At 30.1% G+C, this 15,460-nt stretch overlaps 3 protein-coding genes across 3 annotated transcripts; 2 read left to right on the top strand and 1 right to left on the bottom strand.

Moving 5' to 3' along the window:
* The first annotated feature begins 161 nt into the window (after positions 1-161).
* Positions 162-1,833, top strand: LOC134827748 (tRNA pseudouridine(38/39) synthase). The gene is made up of 2 exons (XM_063840539.1): positions 162-251; positions 308-1,833. The coding sequence occupies exons 1-2, from the start codon at positions 183-185 to the stop codon at positions 1,565-1,567; spliced, it is 1,329 nt and encodes a 442-aa protein (XP_063696609.1). The 5' UTR covers positions 162-182; the 3' UTR covers positions 1,568-1,833.
* Positions 1,735-8,462, bottom strand: LOC134827747 (uncharacterized). The gene is made up of 5 exons (XM_063840538.1): positions 8,305-8,462; positions 8,112-8,212; positions 7,869-7,943; positions 5,214-6,883; positions 1,735-3,831 (listed from the first exon to the last, which is right to left on the bottom strand). The coding sequence occupies exons 1-5, from the start codon at positions 8,392-8,394 to the stop codon at positions 2,357-2,359; spliced, it is 3,411 nt and encodes a 1,136-aa protein (XP_063696608.1). The 5' UTR covers positions 8,395-8,462; the 3' UTR covers positions 1,735-2,356.
* Positions 8,463-8,771: 309 nt separating this feature from the next.
* LOC134838215 (periodic tryptophan protein 2 homolog) lies at positions 8,772-15,035 on the top strand. Its single transcript, XM_063853694.1, has 6 exons — positions 8,772-8,880; positions 8,942-9,054; positions 10,092-11,888; positions 12,789-13,333; positions 14,242-14,458; positions 14,816-15,035. The coding sequence occupies exons 1-6, from the start codon at positions 8,863-8,865 to the stop codon at positions 14,994-14,996; spliced, it is 2,871 nt and encodes a 956-aa protein (XP_063709764.1). The 5' UTR covers positions 8,772-8,862; the 3' UTR covers positions 14,997-15,035.
* The last annotated feature ends 425 nt before the right edge of the window (positions 15,036-15,460 follow it).

Raw genomic sequence — 15,460 nt, 5'->3', positions numbered from 1 at the left:
GGATTTTTTGAAGAAATTTCATGAAAAATTGTTAAATTTTAAAAAAATCTTTAATTTTTCATTCAAAAAATTTCTTAAAAAATCTTAAAATTTGAAATTTTCAAAATTTAATACCTTTAAAATAATTCCAATAGGGATTGTTTACATTCCGGCATTGAACATTCAACCTAAAAAAATTAAAAATGGAAAATTCTTCTGAAGATAAATTAACTTCAAAGCTAAAGCCTGAATTAGAAGCTTTAGATAAAGAAGTAAGTTCGTTCCCCATCATTAAAAATTCAAATTCTTACCTTTTTCCGTATTTTAGGCCCTCATCGATCGCGTTATTCGTCTCGAAAAGCATCTTCAACAAGTCAAAAATCTCAACAAGAAACTCCAAGAAGGCGAAGTAGCGAAAAAAGAAAAATCCGGGCGCCCTTTTGACTTTTCCAAAACCACAAAACGTCATATTTTACTTCGTTTTTACTATCTCGGATGGGATTATCAGGGCTATGCGTCGCAAGAAGATAGCATGGAAACAATTGAACAATATCTCCTAAGTGCCATGACTCGAGTTTGCTTGATAAAAGACAGAGAAACGGCGAATTATCAACGTTGCGGAAGAACTGACAAAGGCGTAAGTGCCTTTTCGCAAGTTGTGAGCATCGATTTACGAAGCAAACTTTCCTCTGAGGAGATAGAAAAGGGAAATTTCCAAGATGAGATCAATTATTGTGCCTTACTGAACAGAGTTTTGCCCAAAGAGATAAGATGTGTTTCGTGGATGCCTGTGAGAAATCCTCTTTATAGCTCGAGATTCGATTGTAAGCAGAGAACGTACCGTTATTTCTTCCCAAGAGGCGATTTGGATATCAAAAGGATGCAAGAAGCAAGTCAATTGTTAGTTGGATGTCATGATTTTCGAAATTTTTGTAAGATGGATGTCGCAAATGGAGTTACGATGTTCATTCGAAACATTTTAAGCGTAAATATTGTCCCTATGAACGAAGAAGAGTCCTCATATCAAATGTTTTTCATCGAAATTGTGGGACAAGCCTTTCTCTATCATCAAATAAGGAACATCATGACAATTCTCTTTCTAATAGGACAACATTTGGAAGAACCTGAAATAATCCCCGAACTTTTAGATATCACAAAAAATCCCTGCAAACCAAATTATCACTTAGCTCATTACGTTCCCTTGAATTTGTATGATGTCGAGTACAAAGACTTCAGCGGAGAAGGTAAAAATGACGAAAAAATTGACGAAACTCCAGATTTAACGGAATGGATTTACGATGAAAGTAACTTGCAAGAAGTAATAGAAACACTTCAAGGACAATGGACAATCGAAAATGTAAAAGCTTCGATGATGAAATCAATGTTAAATGACTTGACAAGACTTTATCACACGAAATTTCCTGAAGCGAAAGAAATAAAAGACCAAATTTTCGTGTTAAGAGACGAGAAAAGGGCAAAAACGTACAAACCGCTCATGGAACGTCAAAAGGGAGCAAGTCTCGAACAGAGATTGGAAACAGTCAACAAGAAACCTGATCGAAAACGAAAGATTTGTGATGTCGAATGACGCCACGGAGATAATCCATGAATTTTTTTGATTATTTCCGTGTGTCAAAACTCCACGGAGACAATTTATAATTTTTTTTAATTGTTTCCGTGTGTTTTTTAAAAATATTTTGAAGCCTTCTTGAATCAAGGAATGAAAAAAAAATAAAATAAAAGATTATATGCGATTTTTTTAAAGTTTTTTTTATTTTAAATAGTTATGTTAATGTTTTCACACAATGAAAGCTCAATGCAGAAAACACACTAATACTATCGAGATATATATATTTAATAGTCAAGAAATAAAAAAAAAATAATAAAAAAATAAAAAGGTGGTTTAGTTATCAAGTTTGTTCCTCGCTAAAGTCCAAACCCTAAAATCAGCATACAGCATTTTTTTTTGAGTTATTTTCTTGTCTTTCTTTGATTAAATATTTTTTTTTGTAGGTTTCTAATCGAAACCGAGTAAAATATAATATTTTTTTAAATATAATAGTTTTTATATTACAATCATGTTTTTGTTACTAAAACTAGTTTTTTTTTTAAGTTACAGTACTTATTGTGCTAAATATCAATATTTGCTAAGGGGAAGTTTCTTTTTCAGTTAATTTTTTTTTTGTGGATATTTTTAGTTTTAAATATAATTTTTTTTTATATTTTTTTTAATGGACAGAAAATTTGTCACTTTTGATACATTTACAATTAATTTCTATGTAAGTAAAGACTTTTCTTTTGTGAGAGTCAAGAAGAAAGAGAAACATTAAAAAGCTAAAATAATAAAAATTGTTACAATTTTTGTTGTGAAATAAAATTAAAAGTTAAAGTTTCCACGGCGATTTCCGCCTCCAAAATTGTTTCGATTTCCGCCTGCCATGAAAGCGGGTTTCTGTAGCAAATTGCCGCCTCCGCGATTGCCACTATTAAAGCTATTGCTGTTATCATTATTGGAGAAATCGTTATAGTCATTGCGTCTTTCGAAAAGACCCTGAATGTTTCCGCCATTGTTGCTATTATTACTGTTATTATTAGATCCGAAACGGTTTTGATTGTTACCGCCATTTTGCGTGTTCCCGCCAAAATTGTTGCCGCGATTATTATTTTGGAAATTGTTCGATTGTTGGTTGCGATTGACGCCACCAAAGCCGCGATTCGCATTATTGGCGTTATTGTTGCCGGAATTGTTTTCGAAACGATTACGTTTCATGGGCGGGGGAATAAAGTCATTTGTGAAGTCGTTATCGTCGTTGTAGTTATTGCCGGAATTGTTATCGTTACTGTTAAAGTTTTGCTGGGCAAAGGGGGGATTATTGCCGAAGGCATTACCGCCGCGATTGTTTGCGTTATTCGCGTTAAAGTTACCGGAATTGCGTTTTTGGGCTTGTTGTTGCCCGCCACGCGTTTGATTTTGGCCTCTAAACTGGTTGTTGCCAAAGTTATTTTGATTCACGGAATTATTCCAGGACGAGTTATTGTCCTGAAGTTGTTGCATTTGCTGCTGGGGTCTGTTGTTCCCGCCAAAATTGTTGCCGCCATTACGATTGTTAAGGTTATTGCGGAGATTATTTCCGCCTTGATTACCTTGCTGCTGATTACGATTACGATTGACGTTAGAGGGCGCATTGCGATTGTTCAGACCGCGATTATTGTTCGCGTTCGAAACGTTATTCGCGTTATTTTGCTGGTTGTTTTGTTGATGCTGTTGCTGCTGCTGATTATTCGCACCTGCTTTGTTATTAAGCTGTTGCTTATTGTTTTGCTGTTGGGCTTGCTTCTGAGGACTGGCGTTTACGTTATTGCCATTGTTGGTATTATTGCCGGGGCGTGCATTGCCGCGATTGACATTCACGCCGCCCGCATTATTATTATTGTTACCTCGGAAGCCCGGATTACGTTGGGGACGAGTGTTGTCCAACTTTTGCGTTTTGCGCTTCAAATTAAGCAACTCTTGCTCCAACATGTGGATGCGAGCATTCGGATCGGGACCCATGAGACGACCCATGGGGGGTCCCATGAATACGGGAGGTCCCATATTTGGAGGTCCTCGCATCATGGGTACGACGCCCATGCCTCCGGGGCCTCCGCGCATCTGCAAATGCTTGCAATGGTTAAGCAAAAATTTCATTTTCTCTTTGCAGCGACTCGAGAAATTCTTGTCGGAGATGCGCTCAGAAAACGGTGCAGCTAAATCACCAAAATCGTTTTTCTTAAAGAGTTCGCGCAACGCGACAACGGTTTGCGTACCTTTTGGCACGAAAAAGTCCAGAATCAGAGCATCGTGTTCTTCAGCTAAATTATTTTTTATTTTTTTTTTAATTTTTTTTTTATTTTTTTTTTTATTTTTTTTATATGAAAAAGAGAAAAGAAAACAATTTCAATTAGAAAAAGCGCCTCAAACGCTTTTTTTGTACTACTCTTGAGTGACTTTCGAACTCCCATGAATTTCTCAAATTTCCATGCCAAATTTAGACAAGGAGTCATTACAGGAGCCTTCTATCACTCATTTTCGTAGACAAAGTAAGCAAACTTAATTACGAAAAAAAATAAACAGAACAGAAATTTAAAAGTGTCGTTTTCAGCTTTTTCCAACATGTTGACTTTACTTTAAAAACTTTATAAAAAATTCGGATTTTTGCAAATCCTTAAAAAAAAGTATATTTTATTCAAATTAAATTGAGAAATTATAAAAAAGTTGGATTTTGCTTTGATCGACTCTTTTAAGTGAGAAAATTTGAATGGAAAATCAAAAAGTTTTGAAAAAATTTTTCAAAAGAGAAATTATTCTAACTACTTTCTTAAATCTAGTTTTCAGGTACAAACAACGGGATTGCTTCATTTTTGTATTTTTTTTTTTTTGGTAAGTATGTAACTATTGACTGTCTATGAAATTGTCATAATAAAATAATTTTTTTTTCAGAAATCCAAGAATTTTAGTCTTTAAAGGGCAAATCTACCCGGATTTTCGTTGAAACACAAGCGATTCGTAAAATAAAACATTTTTTCGTTCCTTTTTGCGTGTTCATGCTTTAAAAAAATATTTTCGTCTCAAATGAAAATTTGTTTTGATGCGAAATTAAAAAAAAAAATATTTCAGGTAAAATTTTTAAATTTTTCAAACGATTTTTGCTCTCAAATTAAATATTTTCGATGCGAAATTAAAAATAAATTATTTGAGTCCTTTTTTCAGGTAGAAAAAAATTATTTTTAAAAGGACTCATTTTTTAACGAAACGTCTTTCATCCTTCAGATAATTAAATATATAACAGAAAATTACAGGTGCATCTTTTTTTTCTTCTTCGTAAGAAATTTTTTTTCTTTCACAATTAAAATTTGAGTTTCGTAATTTTCAAGATTTATAAAAACAGGTGCATCATTTTTTTCAATTTTTAATTTTTTTGTTAATAACTGAAGAAATTTTTTTCTGACACGAATCGGGAATTTTTCATGTTTTTTTAATTTTTTTAAAACAGATGTTCTTGTTTCAAAAATAATTACGAGCTTCGCTGTGAATGCAACTTTTTTTTCAAATTTTGGGAAATTCCCATTGAATTTTTTTCTTGTTAAAATCCCTGAATTCAGGTCAAAAAAATGCAGTTCGTGCGTCGGTCAAAAGTCAAACTATCCCATTTCTGCCTGAAAATAAGAAAATTCATTAGAACGAAAAAACTTACCTGGCTTCTTTTCTTCCGCCGGTTTGTTTTCATCTTTTTTCTCCTCCTTAACTTCTTCTTTCTTTTCTTCAGCTTTTTCGGCTTTTTCAGCTTCTTCGCGTTTGCGAACCGGGATATCTTGCAAGAAAAGTGGCAATTTCTCGTCCGTGTACTTTTCAATCTTGAACGAGACGTTAACGGGCTTTTGCAAAACTTTGCGATAAGTTCCGCGGAATGTCACGGGCACGCCATGAATCGTATTGGAATGGGCTTTTTGGAACCAATCCTTGCTGCTGATGTCATTTTTGTTCAAAAGTTCGTCAATTATGGTTGAAACTTCGTTTTCGGGGTATTTTACGTCGAATCCGAGTACGGGAACGAGTAAATCAAAGACGGAATATTTTCCTGATTTGACATCATCTTCCGTGAGTACCTTAACGTACTCGGCATAGGATTTTTGTCCTTCTTTCACGGTATCGCGCAAAACACTGCTCGTTGGCGAACATTCGTGCAAGATGAAATTTTCGGCAGCTTTGTCGACGAAAACTAAATCTCCGGCAGCAAGTTTGAGCGAACCGCCGCGTTTTTCGATTAATTTGTTGACAGTTTGGTTCCAGATGACATTCAGGAAGGCGTCTGTGTATTCCATGACTTGTTGCGGATTTGCCTTGGCAAAGGCTTGAGTTGCGAATTTGCCTTCCAATTTTCCATGGCGATTGTCGACCATTGCAGTGACAATTTTCGCGGTCAAATCATTGGATTCCTTGAGCTTGAGGAACTTGAAAGCGGGCACAACGATACGCGGATCGTTCGCAACGAAGATAAATTCTTTCAATTCTTCGTAAATGTCGCGATCCAAGGGACGAGGACGAATAATCGCCTTGCCAGCTGTGGAAAAATCGTTCTTGACAATGTGTTTGCCGATGTCATGACGAGGCGTACGAAGCAAATCGTTCGGACTGATGCCGAAATAATTGATATAACCCTTTTGCGTGTAAACCTCGAGCGCTTTTTTGACCTCTTCTTCGGTCATTTTGAGTTTTCGCACAACAGCTTTCGTGCGATAACCCTGATATTTGCCCTCCTCAAGTACCTGATCGGTGAATTCAAAGTCAGAAACGATGCTCATTGTGCGTTCGAACGCTTGTTGAATCAACGCAGGCTCGACTTTTTCCAATTGCAAGACTTGCAAAGTGTATCCGGCGGTATTTTCCATGCGTGTTTTTTGGAATTTTGATACGGGAACGCCGATATGCTTCGCAGCACGTTCCAAAATGTTCGCATAACGCAAGTTACGATGGCAAACGAAACGAACAAATGGTTTGTCCCACATCCAGACGTCGTTGCGTTTGTCCTTTTTGCCGTCGAATTTCTTGACGGTGAGTTTTGTGCCGGTTAACGACACGAGAGCGTCAATTCCGCAACGAACTTGCAAAACATTGCGAACGAGCAAGCGATTTTCTTCGGAGACTTTTTCGTCGAGCTCGAATTCGAAAGCTTCCTTGCCGAATTTCTCGGATTTTAAGAAATCGGCGACTTCGTTAACCTTTTCGGCAGGTAAATAGCCGTTTTTGACGATGTCAAGAGCAGCAACTGCGGTAGTTGCTAAGGGATGAACGGGAACGTCGAGACGATTGATAGCTGCTTCTTTGCCATCCAAGCCAACTTCGATGACGCGTAAATCGGGGCGCCTGAAAAAATTGAAAAAAAAAGGTAAAATTAATAAAAATTATTTATTATAATTTTTTTTTTTTAATATTTTAAAGTTTAATTTTTTTTTATTTTTATAAAATTAATTTTGGTTTTATTTTCAATTAAATATATTTTTTTATTAATTTATTTTATTTTTTTGTTTTTTTTTATAAAATAAAAAATAATTTTTATTTTAATGGAATTAATTTTCCAAAAATTTAAAAATTTTAATTTTAAATTTTCCATAATTTTAATTAATAAATTTTTTGAATTTTTAAAATTACTTAAAATTTTTTATTTAATTAATTTTTTTTATAAAAAAAAATAAATTAAAAAAAAATTTTAATTTAATTTTTTGAATTTAATTTTAAAAAAATTAATATTTTAAAATTTATTTAAACAAAAATTTTAAGACATAAATTTAATTTAAATTTTTAAAATTTAATTTTAAATAATTAAAAAAAAAAATCAAACATAAAAAAATTAAATTTTAATTTAAAAAAATAATTTTTATGTAAAAAAATTAATTTAAAAATTGAAAAAAAAAATTAAAAAATTTTTTTGGTAAAAAATTAAATTTTAATTTAAAAAAAAATTAATTTAATTTCAAAAATTATTGTTTTAACAATTTAAAAAAATAAAATTTAATTTAAAAAATTACATATTTAAAAAAAATAATTTTGTAAAAATTTAAATTTTCTTATTAGTTTTTTTTGTATTCAAATAATTTAAAATTTATTTTTTTCTTTAGTTTTAATTTTTTTTAAAAAATATTTTATGAAAAAATCAACTCATGTAAGGCAAATTAATCAATTTTTCGATATTTTTATTCATCAAAAATACGAAAAATAATTTTTTTCGTAATTTGTTGACATTTTTAGTCGCGAAAAATACAAACAAAGCCAAATTAGTAAATCAATAACACGGCTTTGACCGCAATTTTTCGCATACGCAGCTACACAAAGGCACAAAACTTGTACTTACTTGTTGGTAATTTCACCGACGAGCTTCCCCTCAGTTTTTTCCACGAAATTTACGAGACCAAAGGAGTCATAGGTGCTGCAAGAAAAACAAAATTCCGGTTAAAAATCATGAATCAGCACTTGTTTCAAGGAAAACGGAGATGAAAACAGGTTCAAGCATCAAATTCATAAAAAAATCCAAGATGGCGCCTGAATTATGTATACGAATAATGGAGACACAAAAAATTCCAAAGGAAAAACTTACTGTGGCTTGTTTGCTTGATGAATCCGCAAAATTTGGGTGAGTTTGGCGGTAAAATCCAAACCGTGACGCGCGATGATGTCGGTGATGAATTTAACAGCGACCTGAGGAAAAAAAATTATGATTTTAGAAAGTTTCGTCGCAATTTTTGGGATGAACCGGAACCCACGCCAAATAGAAAATTCAAGATTTTTACCTCATTGCGGGATTTCAGCATCTTTTTCTTCGTGTTCATGCCTTTCTTGAACACGCGAGCTCCCTTTTTCACTGGCATCTTTGTTCTCATCTTGATTATTTTTATTTTTCACACAATTTTTATTTCAGGATCACTTTTTTCTTACGTCTTCTCGCTTCTGTGGCTTTAAGTGGTTTGACGAAATCTCGCTGGGTTTTGGAATGACGACGACTTGAATTTGTGTTGGGAAAATTTTTGACCCAAATGACATTTTGTGAGTAAATTTCAGGGATGGAGCCCTTTTTTTCTTGTTTTTACCTGAAAAAAGGGAATTTCCAAAAGATTTTTTAAAATTTTAATTCAAAATTTTCTGTAAAACTTAAATTTATTAATTTTATTTCATTAAAAAATAATTTTCATTCATAATTTTTTATTTTTGTTAACGTGTTCCGAGAAGTTGTCAACAAAATTGACATTTAATGAAAACACGAGGATTTGTTTTGAAAACAAAAATTCATCGTGAGAGCAAAAAATATTGAATTTTAATAAATTTAGGAGGAAATTTCAACAAAATTCACGATGAAATTCGCTTACAAGGTAAGATTTTTCAGTTTTTTATTCGAAAATGTTAAAAAATTAATTTGAAATTCGTTTTTAGTTTAATAATTTGTTGGGAACAGTTTACCGCAAAGGAAATTTGCTCTTCACGCCTGATGGAAATTGCGTTATTAGTCCTGTTGGTAATCGAATTACCATTTTCGACATGAAAAAGTAAGAATTTTTGATGAATTTAATGTTAATTTAAATAATTTAGTGCGGATTTGAAGAAATTATAAAAATTTTCAAGGTCATATTAAATTTAATTGAGATTTTTTTATCCCTCGTTTTAAGAAAAAGTTAAAAATTGAAGAAAAAAATTAAAATATTCATAAAATAAATTTTATATTTTTTTTTATTATTTTTTAATTTTAATTTTTTTAATTTTTAATATAATTTATTTAATTTTTTAATTAAAATAATTTTTAATCAACTTTATTTTTTTAATAATTTTTTAAAATGAAAAACAATTTTTTCATGGTTTTATGGAATTTTATTTTTTTTTCATATAAAATAATTTTTAAATATTTTAACAATTAAAAAAAAATCAATTTTATCTTCAAAATTTTTTTTTTAAATTTGTTATAAAATAAAATATTTTTCATTTTATAAAATAATTTTTAAATCCATTTTTATTTTAAAACAAATTTAATGGAATTTAATATAATTTTTTTAATTAATTAATTTTTTTATCATTTTTAAATAATTATTTATTTTAATTTTTTTTAAATAATTTTTTTAATTTCTTTAATTAAAATAATTTTTAATTGACTTATTTTTTAAATTAAAATGTAAAATATTTTTTTTTTATTATTTTAAGAAATTTAATTTTTTTTTTCTTTTTTTCATAAAAACTAAAATTAAAATAGTTTAAAAAATAATTTAAATTTGACACATTATTTTTTTTTTAAATTAATTTCAATAGAATTAATTATTACAATTTTTTTAAATTATTTTTTTCATCATTTTATTATTTTAAAAATTTTTGGTAAATATTTTATTAATTTTTTTATTTTTAATATTTTAAATTTTTTTAATATTTAATATTTTTAAATTTTTTTAATATTTAATATTTTTAAATTTTTTTAAAATTTAATATTTTTAAATTTTTATTAAAAAAATATTTTTAATTTTTATTTTAATTTTTTAACAAATTTTTATTTTATGAAAAAAAATTAATTTTAATAAATTTATTTTTTTTTTTTTTTCAGCAACAAATCCCAAACCCTTTCCTTCGAGAGCATGTACAACTACACCGCAATGGATTTATCTCCCAATGGCTGCCTCTTAGTTGCTGTCAACGAAAAGGGTCAAGCGCACATGATCAGCATGATTTCGCAAACCGTAATTCACAAATACAAGTTCAGCTGCGCGGTTTCTTGCATCAAATTCAGCCCGAATGGAAAATATTTCGCCGCTTGCAAAGAAAATTTCGTCATGATCTTCAAAACGCCCGGAACAGCAACCGGCGAATACACTTCCTTCCTCGTTCATCGCGTTTTGCGCACAAATTTCGACCAAACAACGACTCTCGAATGGTCTGACGACTCCAAATTACTCGCGGTTGGCGGAAAAGACAGCGTCGTTCGTGTCTTTGCAGTCGAATATGTGAATAATTTTCGCCCTTATGCTATCGGACAACAATCTTCGGAAATTGTTGGATGCTTTTTCTCGGAAAATAGTTTAGATTTGAACACAGTTGGGCGAAATGGGCAACTCGTGCAATGGAAATGCAACGTCTCGATGTCAGAATTGACCCCAAAAGTGGATGAAGAGGAGTCTGAAGCAGGAAAATTTGTTAAAAGGATCAAACAAGAGGAGTCAGAGACAGAAGATGAGCTCGGGGAAAATCCAATTGAGAAAGAAATTGACGCCGATGAGGCTTTTGAGGAAGCGGAAGACTTCGAGGAGGACGAAGAAGACAAAAAACGCGACGAATTAGGCAAAAAAATCATCGTAAAAGAGGAAAACAAGCCTCGACATCCATTTTTTTACACAAAAACGAGTCGTCATTACTTGGCTGATGAACCACGGAAGGAAAATCCCAAAGCGAAACTCACGTCAGCTGCTTACCACAAACAAACGAAGCTTTTAATCGTCGCATTTACGACGGGAGCCTTTTATTTGTACGAATTGCCGGCTGTCACGATGATCCATTCGCTCAGCATCTCCGAATATCAGATCGACACGTGTTGCTTTAACGACACAGGAGACTGGATAGCCCTCGGAGTCGCCGGTTTGGGTCAACTTCTCGTCTGGGAATGGCAATCCGAGCAATATGTGATGAAGCAACAAGGGCACTCGAACGAAATGACCTCCGTTGCTTACTCTCCCGACGGACAATTTCTCGCCACGGGCGGAACTGACGCCAAAATCAAACTTTGGAACATGCTAAATGGCTTTTGTTTCGTCACATTCACCGAACACACGAGTGCCGTGACAGGAATTCAATTTAGCAACTCGAAAAAATTTCTTGTTTCAGCCTCGCTCGATGGAACAGTTCGAGCTTTCGACATCATTCGCTACAGAAACTTCAAAACTTTTACGACGCCGCGAATGGTGCAATTTGGATGCGTCGCTCTCGATCATTCGGGTGAACTTGTCGCTGCCGGAGGACAAGATGTCTTCGAAATTTACCTTTGGAGCGTCAAATTTGGGCATTTGTTGGAGATTTTGAGCGGGCACGAGGGACCTGTGGTTTCTTTGGCATTTTCGCCGGTTGCAACGTCAACTGCAATGGTTTCGGCTTCGTGGGATCAAACGATTAAGATTTGGGATTGTCTTGAAACGACGACGATCCATGAAACGATAGACCTCATGTCAGATGCTTTGCATGTCGCCATGAAGCCAGATGGAGAGGAAGTTGCTGTGGCGACACTAAATGGAAATATTTCGGTTTTTAATGTCAAAACGGCGCAGCAAGTTGCGACAATTGAAGGTAGGAAGGATATGGGAAGCGGCGTGTCAGATGTGGATCTTGTTACGGCGAAGAAGAATTTGGAGGGAAAGTGAGTATTTTTTTTTATTGTTTTTTTTTGAGTTAAAATTTAAGAAAAATTTAAAAAAATATATATTTTGATGATTTTTTTATTTAAAAAATTTTTTTTACAAAAATCTCAAGAAAATTATTTTTTTTAATTTTTTTAAAATATTAAAAAATATATTTTTTTATTGAAATTTTTGAACGTTTAAAATTTAAAAAAATTATTAATGAAAAAAATAATAAAAATTAAATAAATTAAATTAAAAATATAATTTTTTTTAAATAGAAAAAAAAAATTATTTAAGAAAATTACGAGAATTATAAAAAAGTTGATTTTTGAAATATATTTTAAATTTGAAATATTGAAAATAAAAATAAAAAAAAATTAAAATAATTTTTAAAAAATCTTAAACTAATAAAAAATTTGAAAAAATTAAACTTCTAAATGACAAAAAAATATTTTATTTTTTTTTTTAATTTATTTAATTTATTGAAATCGAAAATAAGATAAAGAAAATTAAATTAATAATTTTAAGTTAAAAAAATTTAATAAAAGAAATTTCTTACATATCAAAAAATTATTTCAAAATTAAAATTAATAAAAATTTAAAATAAATGTAAATTAAAAACAAAAATTTTAATTAATTCATTTTTAAATTGTTTTAAAAAATATTTTATTATTTTAATTTTTATTAAAATTTTAATTTAAGTTTTTATTTGGTTTTAGAAAAATCAAAAACATTTTTTTTTAATTTTTTATGACCTAAATAATTAAATTTTATTAATATTCTTATTTTAATTTTTTTTTATTTATTTAATTTTTTATTTATTTTTCAAAATATTTAAATTCATAAAAAATTAAAAAAAATCGTAAAAAATTAATTTATTAAAAAAAATAAATTTTAATATTTACCTTTAATTTCAGAGCCTTCAATTCCATAACTTACTCCGCAGATGGCGAATGCATTTTAGCAGGAGGAAAATCCAAAAACGTTTGCATTTATCACGTTTACGAATCGATGCTCTTGAAAAAATTCGAAATCACGCAAAATCACAGTTTAGATGGCATGTGGGATTTTATTCATCGTCGAAATATGACGGAATTTGGTAACATGGCTTTGCTCGAGGAACGTGAAAATCTTGAAGGAGGAAATGTCGCAATTAAACTGCCGGGCGTTGCAAAAGGAGATCTCGCTGCACGCAAATTCAAACCAGAAATTTCAGTTTATTCCGTGAAATTTTCTCCTTCGGGACAATCTTGGAGTGCTGCGACGACAGAAGGACTTTTAATTTACTCGCTCGATAAGGGAGTTGTGTTCGATCCGTATTATTTGTCGCTGGAAGTGACGCCAAAGTCAATACGGGAGTGTTTGAGGAACGAGGAATATTCGACTTCGTTAATTATGGCGCTCAAATTGAACGAACAGAAGTTGATTCAGGAGATTGTCGAGAAAATTCCACATAAACAAAGTAAGTTTTATTGAATTTTTTAGAAAATTATATTGAGAAAAAAAAAATTAAAAATATTTTCATTAAAAAAATTTTTTTTTTAAAATTTAAAAGTAATTTTTTATTGAAAAAAAATTAAAAATATTTTTTTTTTATTTAAAATTATTTTAATACAATTGAATTAATTATATTTTATTTTTTTTTTATTTTATTTTTTATTTTATTTTTTTTAATGAAAAATTTTTTTTTTTAATTTTTTTAAATTAAAAATTTAAAAATTTTATTTTTTAAAATTTTTTAATCGTATTCTTTTCGAATTTTAATTTTATTTAAAAGTAACAACTTTAAGAATTTAAAAAAAAATATTTTTAATTGAATTTTCGTGAAAAGACGTACTGACCTTGTCACTGTCGCACAAAGCAAAAGGATAGAATTTGATCGAAGACGGGGAAAACCAAAGCGTTTCCGACTTTATGGAAAAATTAAAATACGATTCCGGTCATAAATGCACGTAAAATATTTAACAGTGACAGTGAAACGTTGAAGTTGAATCCAAAATCAACAGAAAACGAAAGAAAATGCAGGTCGATGATACATATTTTAACTATTTATTTACAATTCCGCGACGATATCACGACACAAAAAAAAAAGCGGAACAACGACATAGACACCCCACATTTTCAAGGGCACGGAGTGCATGTTGTTGATTTATCGTGTTTTTAGGTCTTTTTCTGCATTTCAACAAAAAGAAAAAACAAATCAAGACAGCCCTTTTTTGGCGAAAATATTGCATCGTGATTATTTTGTGACATGGCGCGAGCGGTAAATGAAGTGTTGGAATAGCACTGACCCACATTTCACGAATGCCGGGCGGCGTCTTGAAGCCTTGAACTCCTTTTAATAATGAAATTTTTGATTTTTTCTTGCAGTTCCTCTCGTTGTTCCCTCGTTGCCGGATGATTTTGCGCATCGATTGTTGGCGTTTATTGTGAAAGCGCTTCAAGTTAGTCCGCATCTCGAGTTTTATCTGCTGTGGGCGAATACGATTCTGACGTGTCATGGGCAGAAAGAAGGCGTGATGGCTCCTCAAACGTTAGTTGCGTTGCATCAAGCTTATAATCATCGATATGAGACGATCCATAAAATGTAAGGTTTTTTAGGATGAATTTTTAAATTTAATTTTATTTAATTTTTTTTTTATTCCAAAATTTAAAAAAAAATATTAAAATTTAATTATTTTAATTTTTCTTTAATTTTTTTTTAATTTAGATTTTAAATAAAATATTTTTTTTTATTTAAAAAAAAATTATTTTAAAAAAATATTTTTATTTTAAAAATATTTTTTTATTTTCAAATATTTTTTTTAAATATTAATTTTTTATTTAAAAATTTTAATTAAATTATTACAATTTTTTAAAAATAATTTTCAAAAAAAAAAAATTTTTTTTTCTAATAAAAATTTTTGAAATAAATTTTATATTCGAATTATTTATTTTTTTTTAGTTGCGACTTCAACAAATACACAATGCAAGTTCTAAAAAGAATGGCAGCATTAAAAATGAAAAGTGACGGTTTTAAAGATCCTTTAACAGAAAGAGAAGATGAAGACGGAGACGACTTAATGTTACTGAGAAATCGAAACCAAGACACCTCCGAAGACGAAAGTTCAACTTCAGAAGAATAAAAACTATTAAAAAATAATTAATAAAAAAAAATTCTTTAAATTTTAGATAAATAGGCTTTTGATTTTTATTTATTTTTAATTATTTTCAGTTTATTGTTTTTTATTTTATTTTTAATTCGATTAAAATTTGTCATAAGAAGTTTTTTGATCGGTAAGCTTTTTTTATTTTTGTATTAATATTATTCTATTAATTTAAGGATTTTTTTCTAATGGTTAAAAACACAACGCAGAATTAAAAAATAATTATTTTATTTATTTTTGAGATTTTTTCTTTATTTTTTTTTTGTAGGCAATATTGTACTTTCTTTAATTTTTTAAAAGTATTTTTTATAATTTTAGAGCTATCTATTATTAGAATATTTACAATTTTTGGTTTAAAGTGATAAGAAAAAAAATTTTAAAAAATTAAAATTAAAAAAAAAAAATAATTTAAATATTTTAAAATTTTTAATTATTCAAAATTT

Source organism: Culicoides brevitarsis, chromosome 1 (genome assembly GCF_036172545.1).
Source record: "Culicoides brevitarsis isolate CSIRO-B50_1 chromosome 1, AGI_CSIRO_Cbre_v1, whole genome shotgun sequence".
In the NCBI taxonomy this organism is placed as follows: Eukaryota; Metazoa; Arthropoda; class Insecta; order Diptera; family Ceratopogonidae; genus Culicoides; species Culicoides brevitarsis.
This window is presented reverse-complemented; position numbering and strand designations above follow the sequence as displayed.